This window comes from Ambystoma mexicanum, chromosome 11 (genome assembly GCF_040938575.1).
Source record: "Ambystoma mexicanum isolate Mex_15411 chromosome 11, UKY_AmexF1_1, whole genome shotgun sequence".
Taxonomy (NCBI): Eukaryota; Metazoa; Chordata; class Amphibia; order Caudata; family Ambystomatidae; genus Ambystoma; species Ambystoma mexicanum.
The window spans coordinates 998,773,707-998,786,464 of NC_090934.1; the positions used below are offsets into that span (position 1 = coordinate 998,773,707).

The 12,758-nt window shown below is 45.5% G+C and overlaps 1 protein-coding gene across 3 annotated transcripts in view; it reads left to right on the plus strand.

The window, feature by feature from the left end:
* Positions 1-12,758, plus strand: part of BLM (BLM RecQ like helicase) — an 865,782-nt gene that overhangs the window by 775,348 nt on the left and 77,676 nt on the right. For all 3 annotated transcript variants that reach the window (XM_069624186.1, XM_069624184.1, XM_069624185.1), the window contains exon 20: positions 2,693-2,891. In XM_069624186.1, the coding sequence (XP_069480287.1) occupies positions 2,693-2,891 (199 nt within the window). The remainder of the gene's footprint in view (positions 1-2,692; positions 2,892-12,758) is intronic.

Consider the following 12,758-nt stretch of genomic DNA (forward strand, 5'->3'; position numbering starts at 1 on the left):
CCCAAGCCATTAGTTCCCCTTCCACAGCTCCACTCACACCTTTCTGCCAGTCATCAGCATAAGTAACCCAGAAGCCTTGGTGTCACTCTCTGTTTCAGGCAATACTGGTACACTTGTATTTTAGGCCACTTGATTGTGAACAATTTCACAGTGCAGTTTGATGGCTTTTTAATTCATGGAAAGGCTGGTTTCACTGTTTAAAGGGGGTGCCTCTTGGCCTGGGTATTGCGTGTTCTTCTCTTCAACAGTTTAGACTCTACTTCATAGAAATTAAATCAGTGTCACTTCTAGATACAGTATAATCTTCAGTCTTTCATTTGAAAACACAATTAGGCACATGCAACCTTTCTTTAACGTAGATTTCAAGGTTTAAAGATGAATAGAGAATTGTATTCCCGTAACAGCACAGTATTCATTTCTGACTTCCTTTGGGAATTGCAATTAGGCACACACAGTTTTTTTTTAGTTTTCACACTTTATAACTTGTATATTGTCAAAATTAGTTATTCAGTAATGGTTTAGAGAGCATTGTTTCATTTTAATTAGGGACACGCAACTACTCAGTTCGACAGAAACAGTCTTTAAATAGTATTTAGCAAGGTTAGGTGTCCGGTAATGGTTTAGATAGCGTTCCCTCTTCTTGATTAGGGACACTGCGTTAAACAGCAACAGTCTTTGAATAGTTCAACAATGGATTTCAACAACGTACCCTTGCGATTGAGGAAGGTGTTTAGTTTGGGATACAAAAAAGGATCTTTTGTTTGGTAAAGTTGCCTCTGATTTTATAACCTTAGGGTTCACACACCTAGACCTAATATAAGGTTTAGAGACATTAAAATGGCAATAAGACATGTGCTCTTTAGGTAAATTGGGAAGAGTCTTCCTGTCAGAGGAAAAATACCATGGGCCTGATTCATGGAAGTGTTTTATAATGGCGCAATCCCATAGGAAAATGATCCATGAATCAGGCCCTGTGTCTCATCCCATGGAATCTCCTCTCCACCCTGGGCCTTGTCTCCTCCCAGGTGATCCTCCCGCAGTACATCACCCCCAGGGTTGAGATCAGGAAGCGTCTGCCTTCCCCAGGCCACCTCTGAGGAGTCTTTAGGCAGGGTTTCAGGTAGGGATCCGTAAGATTCTTCACAGTGGCCCATTCACGAATAGACTGTGCGAAGGGTGAATTTACGTGCAGGCCAAAGGGAGGAAAGGAGAGGTACAGCTTGCCTGACCAATTCTAGTATGTGTTAAAAGCATGTCAAACCTAAATGTGAGACGCTTTCAATCAAATTGAGCCAGTGTTGGAAACTATCTCAATTTTAAATTGAACTGATGAATTAGCATAACTAGACTACCATGCAAACATCTCACTGCCATAGGCTGAGTGCTTTGTTAGCAAGTATGCTCCGTATGTTTGATGCTATTCTAGCGGACGTCCACGGCAAAGACGTGCAATGGATCATCAAGTACAAATAAGTATGCAACACACAAAGAGCTTAAACAAGGCTATGCAGTATAAATAAAAAAAGAGCCACTGCACAATTAACTCTCCCGAAGCAAAAATAACTTCACCTGCTAGACCCCAAGTAGGAACACTATGGCATCAAAGACCTGCATCTACTGAAGCCCCTACCTAGGTGAACTCTTTAGGAACTGGGCTTAGTCTATATGAAAGGATCTTGTATTGGTGGTGTCTTTTTTGGAAGCAGCAATGCTTCAATAGCTTTGAGGCAGTGTCATCTTGTATTGCTTCAGCCCATCCAGTTTGCCCATTATCTTGTAGGTACGATTCTTGAAATCAGTTCAGTATGACAATTTTCCAGCCGATAAGACAACCCCCAGATAACACCCACTCCCTTTTCTGTTGTGTCGCTGTTTAGAGCTTTACTTAGTCACTACCTTGCTCTCACACAGCAGTTACTCTCCAGTTTCCCTAAAGCCTGCTAACAGGTGAGCTGCATATTGCTGTGTCTCTTTATGTTCAGATTCATATGGTAGTCAAACATCCAGGGCCTTATTTACACTGAGAAGTAAACATGCCTCAGAAACACTGATTAAATGCTGTCCAATGTTTAGACCTCTGATTTGTCAAATGTTCTGCTCACAAAGTTATTGCCTCTTTTGAATCACAGCACTTGAGATAAGAATAAAGTCCATCACCATCTTACTGTGTGTGCGCGCGTTGGTCTGTCAAGGGGATATTTGGTAATATGTGGAGACGAGGAATCAGACAATTCATAGTAAATCCTCTAATCAAAAGGGACAACAAACCTTGCTTGCACCAACGTGAAAGCACTTATGTCTGTGTTCCCCATGTTTGTTATTTGTCAATAACGTCCGTGGGCGAGCTTTGTATGAAAGTAGTACAACCTTTCAAAGCAGCTGCTCTGGCCATTGGATTTGTTTCATCTATTCTTTCGATATAGGTCAATCTTGCTGCATTGCCGCTTGTATTTAATGCAGGAGAGTCTAACCTTTCTACCCGCATTAATTTGCAAGTTTCTGGCATATTACTAAACTGGTGGTTGTCATTGATACAAAGCCTGGTGCTTTTTGAAGAGGAGAGGGCCTTGCATGCTTCTTGCCCAATAAGTGTTCTCAGATACACCTAGAGTTCAGTTTACTCTGTGATTATTACCGTCACAATGTTTTACTCATCTTTATGATCATTCCAAGCTTACTCTTCTCTCCACAGCGGAAGATGATGCTCCGAAGTTATCTGGATCAGCCAGTAATGCAGTGAGAGGCTATGCAAGTGAAGGTGAAGAGGAAAGCGGAACCTCAAGTTACTTTAGGGCTTCAACCAACAAGGGCACCAAGAGGAAGACCAACCAAGTCTACAGGAAGACGAAAAAGAGAAAAACTGCTGCAGGTCAGCAAGCTCAATCCAAAGGGTAAGTTCTGTCGTCATGTTGCTCTAATTCAGCCATATATGAATGGTTCTATGTCTCAGAAGAGGTACACTCCTGGGTTAAGGGTGTATGTTTCTGGGTGTTTGCTGTGCAACAGAGTTTTTCCGTAACTAAATAGACATGGGACTCAATGACATCGTATACTCTTCTTGTTTTAACAGAGGGCCTAGCTGTCACAACGCTGCTTGCCTTACGGCGCCGTGCCTACCTTCTGTGGAGAGCGTGCTGGCGTCTCCATGATTGGTTCCCCCTGGGTCAGTCACAGTGCAGTGCCCATTCTATGGGATGAGCCTTGGTCTTGCACACTATATCTGGCACCATAATGCTTCACTCCTCACATCGTAATCTCTTCTGCGTGTTGCGAGGTTGATGCTCTGTTTTCTCTCTGAGTCCTTACGCGCTTGTTCCTACCTTTTGGAGGTCTCTCCCTATTCTGACCTCCAGTCTGCTGTAGGGCGCTTTCTCCCGCCTTACCCTGTTCTACTGCTTCTCTGTTCATCTGCCCACTTGCCTTTAACTCTCTCTCTCTCTGAACATTCTATGTCAGAGCTGTGCACTGTTCCAGCCTTACGTAAAACCTCTGGATGTTCTTTCTCTCTGTGGTGCTGAAAGAGTTCCCTGTTTCCGGCTGTGTGCAGTATCGCAGTTCGGGGACTCGGGGCCCTTTCCCGAACCATACTGTGCTGTGATTATGACCGGGCATCGGGACATCAGAGAACTGGACCGCCTAGGAGTACATGTACGAGAGATCCCCAGGGATCCCCAGGGGGCACAGCCTGATACTAGGAGATCTTTCTTGGGCTCCAATCCTAGAGGAAATACCTCAATGGGAAGTATCCTGATGTCAAAACTGGTCTTGATGGTGAGTAACGTCCTGCGACGATCAAGCCTCTGTGTTCTTGATGTCTATCAGTGAGGTTTCTGCACTAAGGGACTTTAGAAGTGTTGGAACTGTGTCCAGAGACTGTAGAGGCATGACACTTGACCACCATTTTGGGTCCTTTTGCAGACTGACACTGAAGCTGTCAATTGTGAGTGCTTTTCGGAAGATGCCTTTATCGTTGCCCTGAGCCTATTTACCTCCCTGCCGTTATACCCCTGTAGGTCATTTTCCGGCCAATGCATACTGTTCTATGGAGTGACTGTCAAGAAGGCCATCCATACATATTGTATGCTTATCACTCAGTGGGTTTTTGACCTCAAAAAAACATTTGTCTAATGTTGCAAACATATTACATCAGGATCAAAATGATTTATATGGAAAAACAGGAAAGGTTCATTTCCTCCACACAATTTCACGTTGGAAAGCTGGCTGAGGCTTAACGGTGTTAATTGAAAGCAATAAAAAAGTGTGCTGATTTTTTGAAGATGAAGTAAACTGTAAAGTTTGAAGTTCTCAAAAATCCTGACTTCCCAGTTGGAAAAACTGGCACTCTGCTGCATCATGGAATAACAGTGCACCCTGCTGGCCTTGAAGTGGCAGTATTTTATTTTCATTTTTACATGTCAGCCTATCTGTGATGGTTTCACTTTTCATTATTAAATGTAGGGAGAATGTGTGAGTGCATTATCTTGGTCACACTACACTTGAGGAGGTCACTTGTCACTAATTACCTTTCCCAGAAGTGCTATGCTACGAGACACAGCATGGCTGGGATGAAAGTCCTGAATAAGTATATTTGTTTTAGAATGCAACGAAAACCTTAAGCAGAAGATGTTTTGCTGAATGCCAGAGGCCGCACATCTCGGGTCATTAATGCCTGCATTGAAATGCGTTTTTTTCCTTTTGATTCCGGCCCGGCGCTACGTTATACAAGCAGAAATTGAACCTGACTTTAAGGAAGTTGTGTGGGGTTATAGTGTTGGACTTTACTGCACGGATAGGAAGGGGCATGGTTTAGTTGCCATTTAATAGCGAAGCATACTGTTTTGACTCTAATGTGTTATTTTATTGGAACAAGTGGTGGGAGCGTCTAGCCTCAGACGGAACCAATTTCCTAAGCTTGGAGCCCTATGCCGTTTGGCTAAGAGTTAATCGGGAAGCCCTGCATAGTCCAGCTGATCATTGAGGACTACAACGATCACCAAAGCTCTATGCCGTAGAGACAAAAGAAGAACAATACTTCTAGATTTTATCAGGCTTAAAAAAGCAACTGCTTGTTACTGTTTGGTTTGAGGGTTGCATGGACTAACTGCTGTCAAATGATATACTCTGGGAGGTTTTACTTTGATTGCTGGATTGGGGGAACTATCCAAAGAGCAAAGGGGTCACAGTATTTGTGATAGCATTGCAGCTGTGACTGCCAAAGAGGATGCATTCACTCTTGGCTTTGTTCAATTACATAAAGGTTTCTCTCATATCCATTCTTTCATGCGGGTGAGAAAGGATTGGATTTGCCTGAAGTCTTACACTGCTAACTTAAGGTGTACCTCTGCATCATCCGTGGAGAATTGCATACTGACTACGGAAGCCCTGAGAATATCAAAAATTGTTTGTGAGCCTGTAGGAAAGACGGAAAGACAGGCAGCATCTCAATGTGAGGGAAGGGCATCAGCAACCTCTGGAGTAAGAGCTTGTGTGGTCCACCTTGATGAAGGCCACCTAGAGGTTGGACATGGCTAGGACTCATTATCTGCCATACTGAGAGCATGTTCACAGAAACCCAGGAACTCGGTCTTGCTCCTTTTCTGGGACAAAAGCCTGACTCTAGGACAGGGGGAGATTGGTGAATGATCTAAAATTAAAATTGAAGAGGAGTGTGGGATCAAGAAGGGGCTTTTTAGCTTGAGCAGCCAGACTTGACCCGTGTGGTGAGTTGAAAAGGATTACCCTCCTTGGATGGTGAAAACTGTGAATCTGAAGAGTAGGGCTGGTTATTGTTTGCAACCAACTGTCTTTATTTTCTTGATTACTGGATAAAGAAAAGATTGAGGTTTTCACAATGTTGGGCCCAGTGACTAATGTTGATGAGGCAGTTTTTAGGTGTCAGCATAGAAGTGATCAGTGCCAGGCGAGACTTCACTTGATTAAGAAGCAGTTACTGAAAGTAGTGACTACTATACTCCTAGTCCAAGCAAATGAACCATAGTCCCCTTTCCTCCACACTGATGAGAATCCATACTGCTTGGACAGGACTGAGCCTTTTGCACCTCAAACAGAACAACTCCCCCTTTAAATGTGTTCCATGCTCATGTGTGCCTGGGAGTGCCCGCTCTAGCTGGCTCCTTCCACCAACCTCGCCCATCAGTCCTTGCCCGCTCGTCAGCTTCTACTACATAACCGATTTATGGATGGCGGCGGGCGGGTAGTAGGGAGGAAAAGGGACTGTGGGATAGGAGTACAGTAGTCACTACAGGAGATTTCACAACTAGAAGCAGATACGTGGAGAGGACAAATTGTACTGGCTAGCAAAGAGGTTGCTTAGTACAACCTGTACAAAACTGGAGTCAGCCTAGGATCTGGTGTCCAGACAATGATGCTTGCAGAAAGCAGATGGCGAAGACCATGCGGCGGCCCTGCTAAAAACATCCCAATGGATGTTGCGCTGGAAATCCACAGCTGTGGCTTTTGCCCTGATGGTGTGAGCATGAATGCATTTAGGAAGCTTGCGCTTTTGCGTGGAGTAGCAGTGTATGATGCCTGAAATTAGCCACATGGCGATACTGGCCTTTGAGGCCTGGGAGCCGGGGTGCAGACCGCCGAAAAAGGTTGTATGATATGATAGGTTATTTATAACACGCTTAATACACAGAGGTTTCTAAGCACGCACCCAGGGATCGAACCTGTTGTGCTCCTTGTCGTCTTGCTTCCAAGGCGAGCACGTTGCCCCTGAGCTATTCTCCCAAGAGCCTTGTATAATTGCCTGCACTGTTTAGTTCGATGAAGGTAAAACTAAAGCGCTCGCCTGACATTGAGAGAGTGAAGAGTGACATCACCATCAGACTGGGGATTCGGAAAAGGGAGGGCAAGACCGCCTCTTCGTTGATATGGAACTAGAACACTACTTCAGGCAAAAAGTCTGGGTGATAAAACCACCTTATCCTTAGGGAAAGTAGTGTAAGGCTGGCAAGCCGACAGGGCCTGAATCTTACTGATTCTGTGCAGACATGACAGCCACCCAGAAGTACAACCTTCCTTATCAGAAACTCCAACTCAGTGGAGGCTCAAGGCTCAACATGTTTGAGCATTAATGATGAGAGGACGACATTCAAATCCCAAATCACTTGAGGTCCCGTTAACAGGAGGCTAGAGGCTGGTGATACTGGCAAGGTGTCTGCGGACAATTAGGTTGGAAGTGGAAAAAGACATACCCAGGGTTGTCCGATAGGCCCGATAGCTATCGGAGAATATGCACAGGAGTTAACCGATAGACTAGAGGACACAAGGTGGGATAAAGTTAAGTATCCCTTTCATATGGCAGGTCAAGGGATTGACGTGCCTATCCAGAGCTCAGTAACGGAACCTGGTCCACTTGCTTCTGTACTGGGTCCAGGTAGATGCCTTCCTGGCTGCCTGAGTTATCACCATATTTTCTGCAGATAACCCGAGATGGCCTAGGGTGAGCTGCTCAGAAACCATGCTGCAAAGCTGAGTTATTGAATGGAGGGGTGGAGGATCCTACCCTGTTGTTGATATGGGAGATCATGTGTTGCAAGAAGGTGAATCACACCCTCCCTCCGTGCTTCAACCAGGCAGGAGAACCAAAAGCAAGCTGGCCATTAAAGGGCTATTAGGATGAGAGTGGCATTCCTGCAGTTGGGGGATCTCTCCAGGACCTGGGGAGAAGAGGCATCAGCAGAATAGCATACAGTGATATGGAGTGCCAGTGGATCATAAGGGCACCACCCAGAGAGTTCCTGCCACCTCACCCCCGAATAGTGGACACTTGCTGGTCTTGGCCAAAGCAAAGAGCTCTACATGTGGATTAGCCCATTGTGTAAATACGGCCTGCAAGAAAGACTGCTTAAACTCATGACATCCTCTCGAGCCGGTTGGCATCCGCATTGAACAGCCCCTGCAGATGGATGGCCTTCAGGGAAATGTAATGCTTCGTGGCCCACTCCCAAACTTTTATTGCTAGCAGGCACAGGGTGAGTGGAGATCCTATTCCACCCTGCTTGTTCAGATAAAACATGGGTGTTGACCTGTTGGTCTGAATGACAACTTACCTCTGAGGACTGCAAGAAAAACCCTTGGGTCATTGAAAATCGCTTTAAGCCCGAGAATGTTGTGGAGAATGGGCTTCCTCAGACCATAAACCATGTGCCTTAAGAGGTCCAAGGTGGCAACCCACCTCCTGAGGAAGGAGTCAATTGTGACACATTCCTCTGGGCCAGACTCCTGAAAGGACACTCCCTGAATCAAGAGTGCTCCACCATGCCAAGTCTGAGTCTAGAATTACTGGAATCGGGATGTGTCCAATTGTCTTCCTGTAGATTGGTTCCAGGTGCTGGCTAGGTAAGAGCAACTGGAGACATCTTATTTTGAGACATGCCTGTGGAATGCCCATTTGGCATGCAGCTATGAATCCTAGGAACCTCTGAAACCACCAAACAGAAGTCGACTGTTTCTGTTGAAAATGGTACACATCAGCTAAGATATTGACCGTCCTTTGTTGAAATGGGAAAATTCTCAAAGCGTGAGAGTCCCACACAAATTCCAGAAGGCTCAGTCTCTGTGAAGGAACCAAGGTTGATTTCTGATGGTGGTTGGAAAATCCCTGATTAAATACTGGGTCCATCAATAACTTGGCCATTGCAGCTGCCTGGTGTGCAGAAGGGGCTTGGACTGGCCAATTATCCGTGAATGGGTAGACATGCGCCCCCCTCAGAAGCAGGAAACTGGCTATGTTGTTCATCCGTTTGGGAAATACTCTCGAAGCCAAGTTCAATCCAAGAGGGAGGGCCCTGTACTGAAAATGCCTACCACTGATGGAGAACCTCAGGAATCTCCAATGTGGTTCCCAGATGAGACGTGTAGGTATGCGCCTTTGAAATCCAAAGCGCAAAAAGAGTTGTCCGGTTTAAATGATCCCAGGATCTGGGCAGTTGTGACTATGTTGACATTTTTTGGTGGGAGAAAGATTGAAAGTAGAAAGGCCTCTGATTGCCCGCAAGCCATCTTGTGCACAGATAACACTGGACTAAAATCCCTGCCCCCTCTGGTACAGGGAACAACTTCTATGGCCTCTAAGGAGAGGAACTTATTAACCTCTGCCGGAAGGGGAGTGAAACCCTTCTGGAGGAGTGGAGTGATTAACAGAGGGTTAACTGGAACAAAAAGATGGTAGCCCTTGGAGTTTATAGAGTGTTTCCAGGGGTCCTGAGATGTGCTCTGCCTTATGCAAAAAGTGACTGAGGAGCCCGCAGCCGACTTCTGTTGTCTGGACCTGGCTCAACCAATCATTGCTTCTTAGGATCTGCTGGAGCTATAGAGGAGGATCAATCGAAGAAGCCGCTTGAAGAGCAAGGCTGCTTCCTTCTGTGGCTGCTGGGCGACCGATCAGGATTTCTGTCTTTCCTGTCGAGGTAGCCACAAAGCCCATGAAAGGACCTCTGTCTGCCATCGTTTGAGAAAGAGGACTAAAAGTCTACCTTTTATTTAGCTCTTTGTCTGTTGATGGATGAAAAAAATCCTGGCATCGAAGGGCAAGTCCAGTATCTTGTCTTAAACCTCCTGAATAAACATGGTTGCATGCGCATGCCGGCGCCCAGAGCCATTCCTCTACTGGAGGTATCGGTGTGGTGGGCAGAAGCTTCAAGCAGGTCTTGAGCAACGAACTTGGCTTCTATCATACCCATTTTAAAGGCTTGCTGTTTCTCAGTGGGAACGAAATCCTGAACATCGCACATTTCCCTCCAAAGATTTTTATTAGCAACGGCAAGAAGCGCTTTGGCATTGCCTTTTCTGAAATGCAACGAGTCGTCGTTGTAGACCTTGTGACTATAGGGCTCTAGAAGCTTGTCGTCCTCACTCAATAAGGCTGGTGATGAGGAGGAGCGGCCTCAAGGCTTAGTGTAAAGCGATACCCACTACCTGCGCTGAGTCTGGTTGACGTTGCATGGTTCGGCACAATTATTCAGATGGGAGGGGCCTGTAACACACCAAGCCTCCTGTGGGGCTTTTGCCAGCTCTTACAATCTTACAGCAAAACGTCCTTCTGGATTAGTACTCTGGGTCTACTGGAAGATCCCAGGGCCAGGAACTCGGAGAGGATGCCTGACTCTTGTTGAGGTTCTTCAGGAGTGGGAACGCCTCAGCTTAATGAAGAATATCGTCATCCACTTTGCTTGATGAATCGTTGTCCTGTGGCTTGGAAAGATCTGTGGTTGGAGCAGTAGGCTGCTGATGCAGCAGCAGAACTGCCAAGGGAGGCTGTAGTTGTGGTGTTCAGTGCCAGCATACAGTGCAGGCATGGAGGCTTGTCCCAGTGTTGTCGTAGGTGTGGTAGACGTGACTGGAGGTGACAAGGCGACTGGAGTTAGTCGGCTGAGGCATCATCTCACTAATAATCCTCTTAAAATACTCTGTCATTGCTCTAGACTACATAAGGTTTTGAAATCTGTCGAAGAACCGATCCTCGGGTCTGGTCTGAGACTGGGTGGCTGTTGTCGTAGTCCATGTGGCCTAGGAGTAGTCGTTCATGACGCTGTAAATTTAACCCAGTATGGTTGTGTATATCGAGCTGTTCAAGAAATAGGAGTTCATGGAGGAGATGTAGCTGATTAGGGTGCAGGTGATGTTGGATAAGAAGTGTGCCAATTGTTGTACTACCAGTCTGCATGGGCCATGAATGATCCTTGTGGCAATGTGGGCGGCAGAGGCACTGTAGATTCACAGCCTCTGGTTGTAGACCTCGGTGAAGAACTAGCTGGTAATCCTGGATCAATGACATGGCAGTCTGTACCAGTGGTAGGCGTCGCCTTGGGAATTGTGCATCCATGCTCTACGTACTCATGAGCATGTTGTGTGCTATTTTCTTTTGGTCAGATGTTTTGTGAAGACTGAAGCCTAAAGAATAAGGGACATGGGGGATTTTTCCTACCAATGTGGAGCCCATGGATTTAGGTCTCAAAAGAACCTTCCTATGGGTCGCGATAGCAGGAACGATGGAAGTCTCGAGCATAGGTCAGGGAGATACAGAAGTACCCTTAGCAAGGATATCGCTGGTAAACACCTGCCCCTCTGGAATTTAATACACTACTAGGCCCAGAAGAACCCTTGGCCCCAGAGCTCGTTTCAGCCATTACAGCCTCTGGGCCACCCCCCAAGTGGGTCTTGGAAAAACCAAAGGACCCCTCATGCTTGCAGCGGTCCCATTTAAGGAGTCGCCACGACTGGGTGCATGTGACAAAAGGGTTCTTACCTCAGTGGAGCGTAAACGCTCTGATATTCGTCTGACAAACTCCTTCATGGAACACGGCAGTGAGGCACCAAAAAGATCCCTTCACCGACTAAGTTATTGATGAAGTACGAGAGGACCAAGAGCCAAAGATGACAGGCAAGCATTCCAGACGTGGTCGGGGGCCCAGGTCCCTCAAACAGAGACTGTGCATTTCCGATGCTGGGAATTCCCTGAAGTAGGAGACATAGGAGGTACATCCTGTTATCACAGGCGAATGGAGAAGGTATGGCAGTGAAGCCGGGGGTGTAACTGCGTAAGGAATTCAAAAGAACACAATATTTTATGAAGGCGCGTAACAAAAGAAAAAGGTTGCAATGGTTTGTGGAGCGTCCAGACCTGTCAAATGGTAAAAAGGTCGGATTTGCGAAGCCGGTGGGAGGCGCCAACATGGCCAGGCATGCGTGCAATACATTTAAAAAGACTGTTGTTTTTTTGTGGTGTCCCGTTCCTGTGGCACAGACTCCCATCAGTATAGAAGAAATGGAATGGGACGTAGGAGTATTAACTTATCAATATTTTTTGCCAATAATTTCTTTTTTCCATTTCAGTTGCTTTTCCTTTTTATATTTATAATTTTTGGGCATTTCAGATTGCTTTATTCCCTGTGTTTGCCCTCCAGTATGTTACAACATTGTATGTTTATCCAGCAATTATGAGTGGAGTTTTTAATAGTCTTTTAAACATGATAGCCTAGTACAGGATTAGCTATCCTTAGTAGATGGCTAAACTCCCATTATTCCCAGAAGGGGGAATGAGGAGATCTTTAGGAAGATTTGATTTTGGCCTTTGGGTGGGGGGGGCGTTTTTATCATTTGGTGGATGTATCTGAAAAAGAAGCAGGGAGTGGGCTGACAAGAAAACGGTAAGATTATCAAAAGGATGTGAGACTGATTAATAGATACAATGAAGGGTTTACTATTTTATCTGGGTAGGGTAGAGGCATTGTGACATGCCACAGGAGGGCACAGAAGCATGAAATTAAGTAGCTATGTGATTAAACCTGTTGGTGCACAGCACCTTTAAATACCCAGAGGATGGTATTTGACTACCAGTTCTGTAATTATCATGGTGTTTTTAATTATGACATTGTTGTGGCCAGGCCACACATACCCCCAGAAACCAGTTGGCTGTGGCTTTGGAAACTGTGATTGAGGAAAGCAAAAGGTGTTATATGTACACATCTGATAGTTATACAAACAGGATATAGACCTTAAATATTACTGTCCTTCCTCCTACACCCACTGAGAAAAATGTCTTATTTGAAAGCAACACTAGCTTCCTGGAGGTTATTTTGTTTTGAAAAAGTTTAAAAAGTCCAATGGGCTGCCAAATAGGCTTTAGCCAGTTACATAATTGTAACTGGCTAAGCTGAAAAAGTGCTCTCTATTAAAGTGTTATGAGATTCCACACAAATGCAGACATTTGAGAGTTTCTGAATTGAATG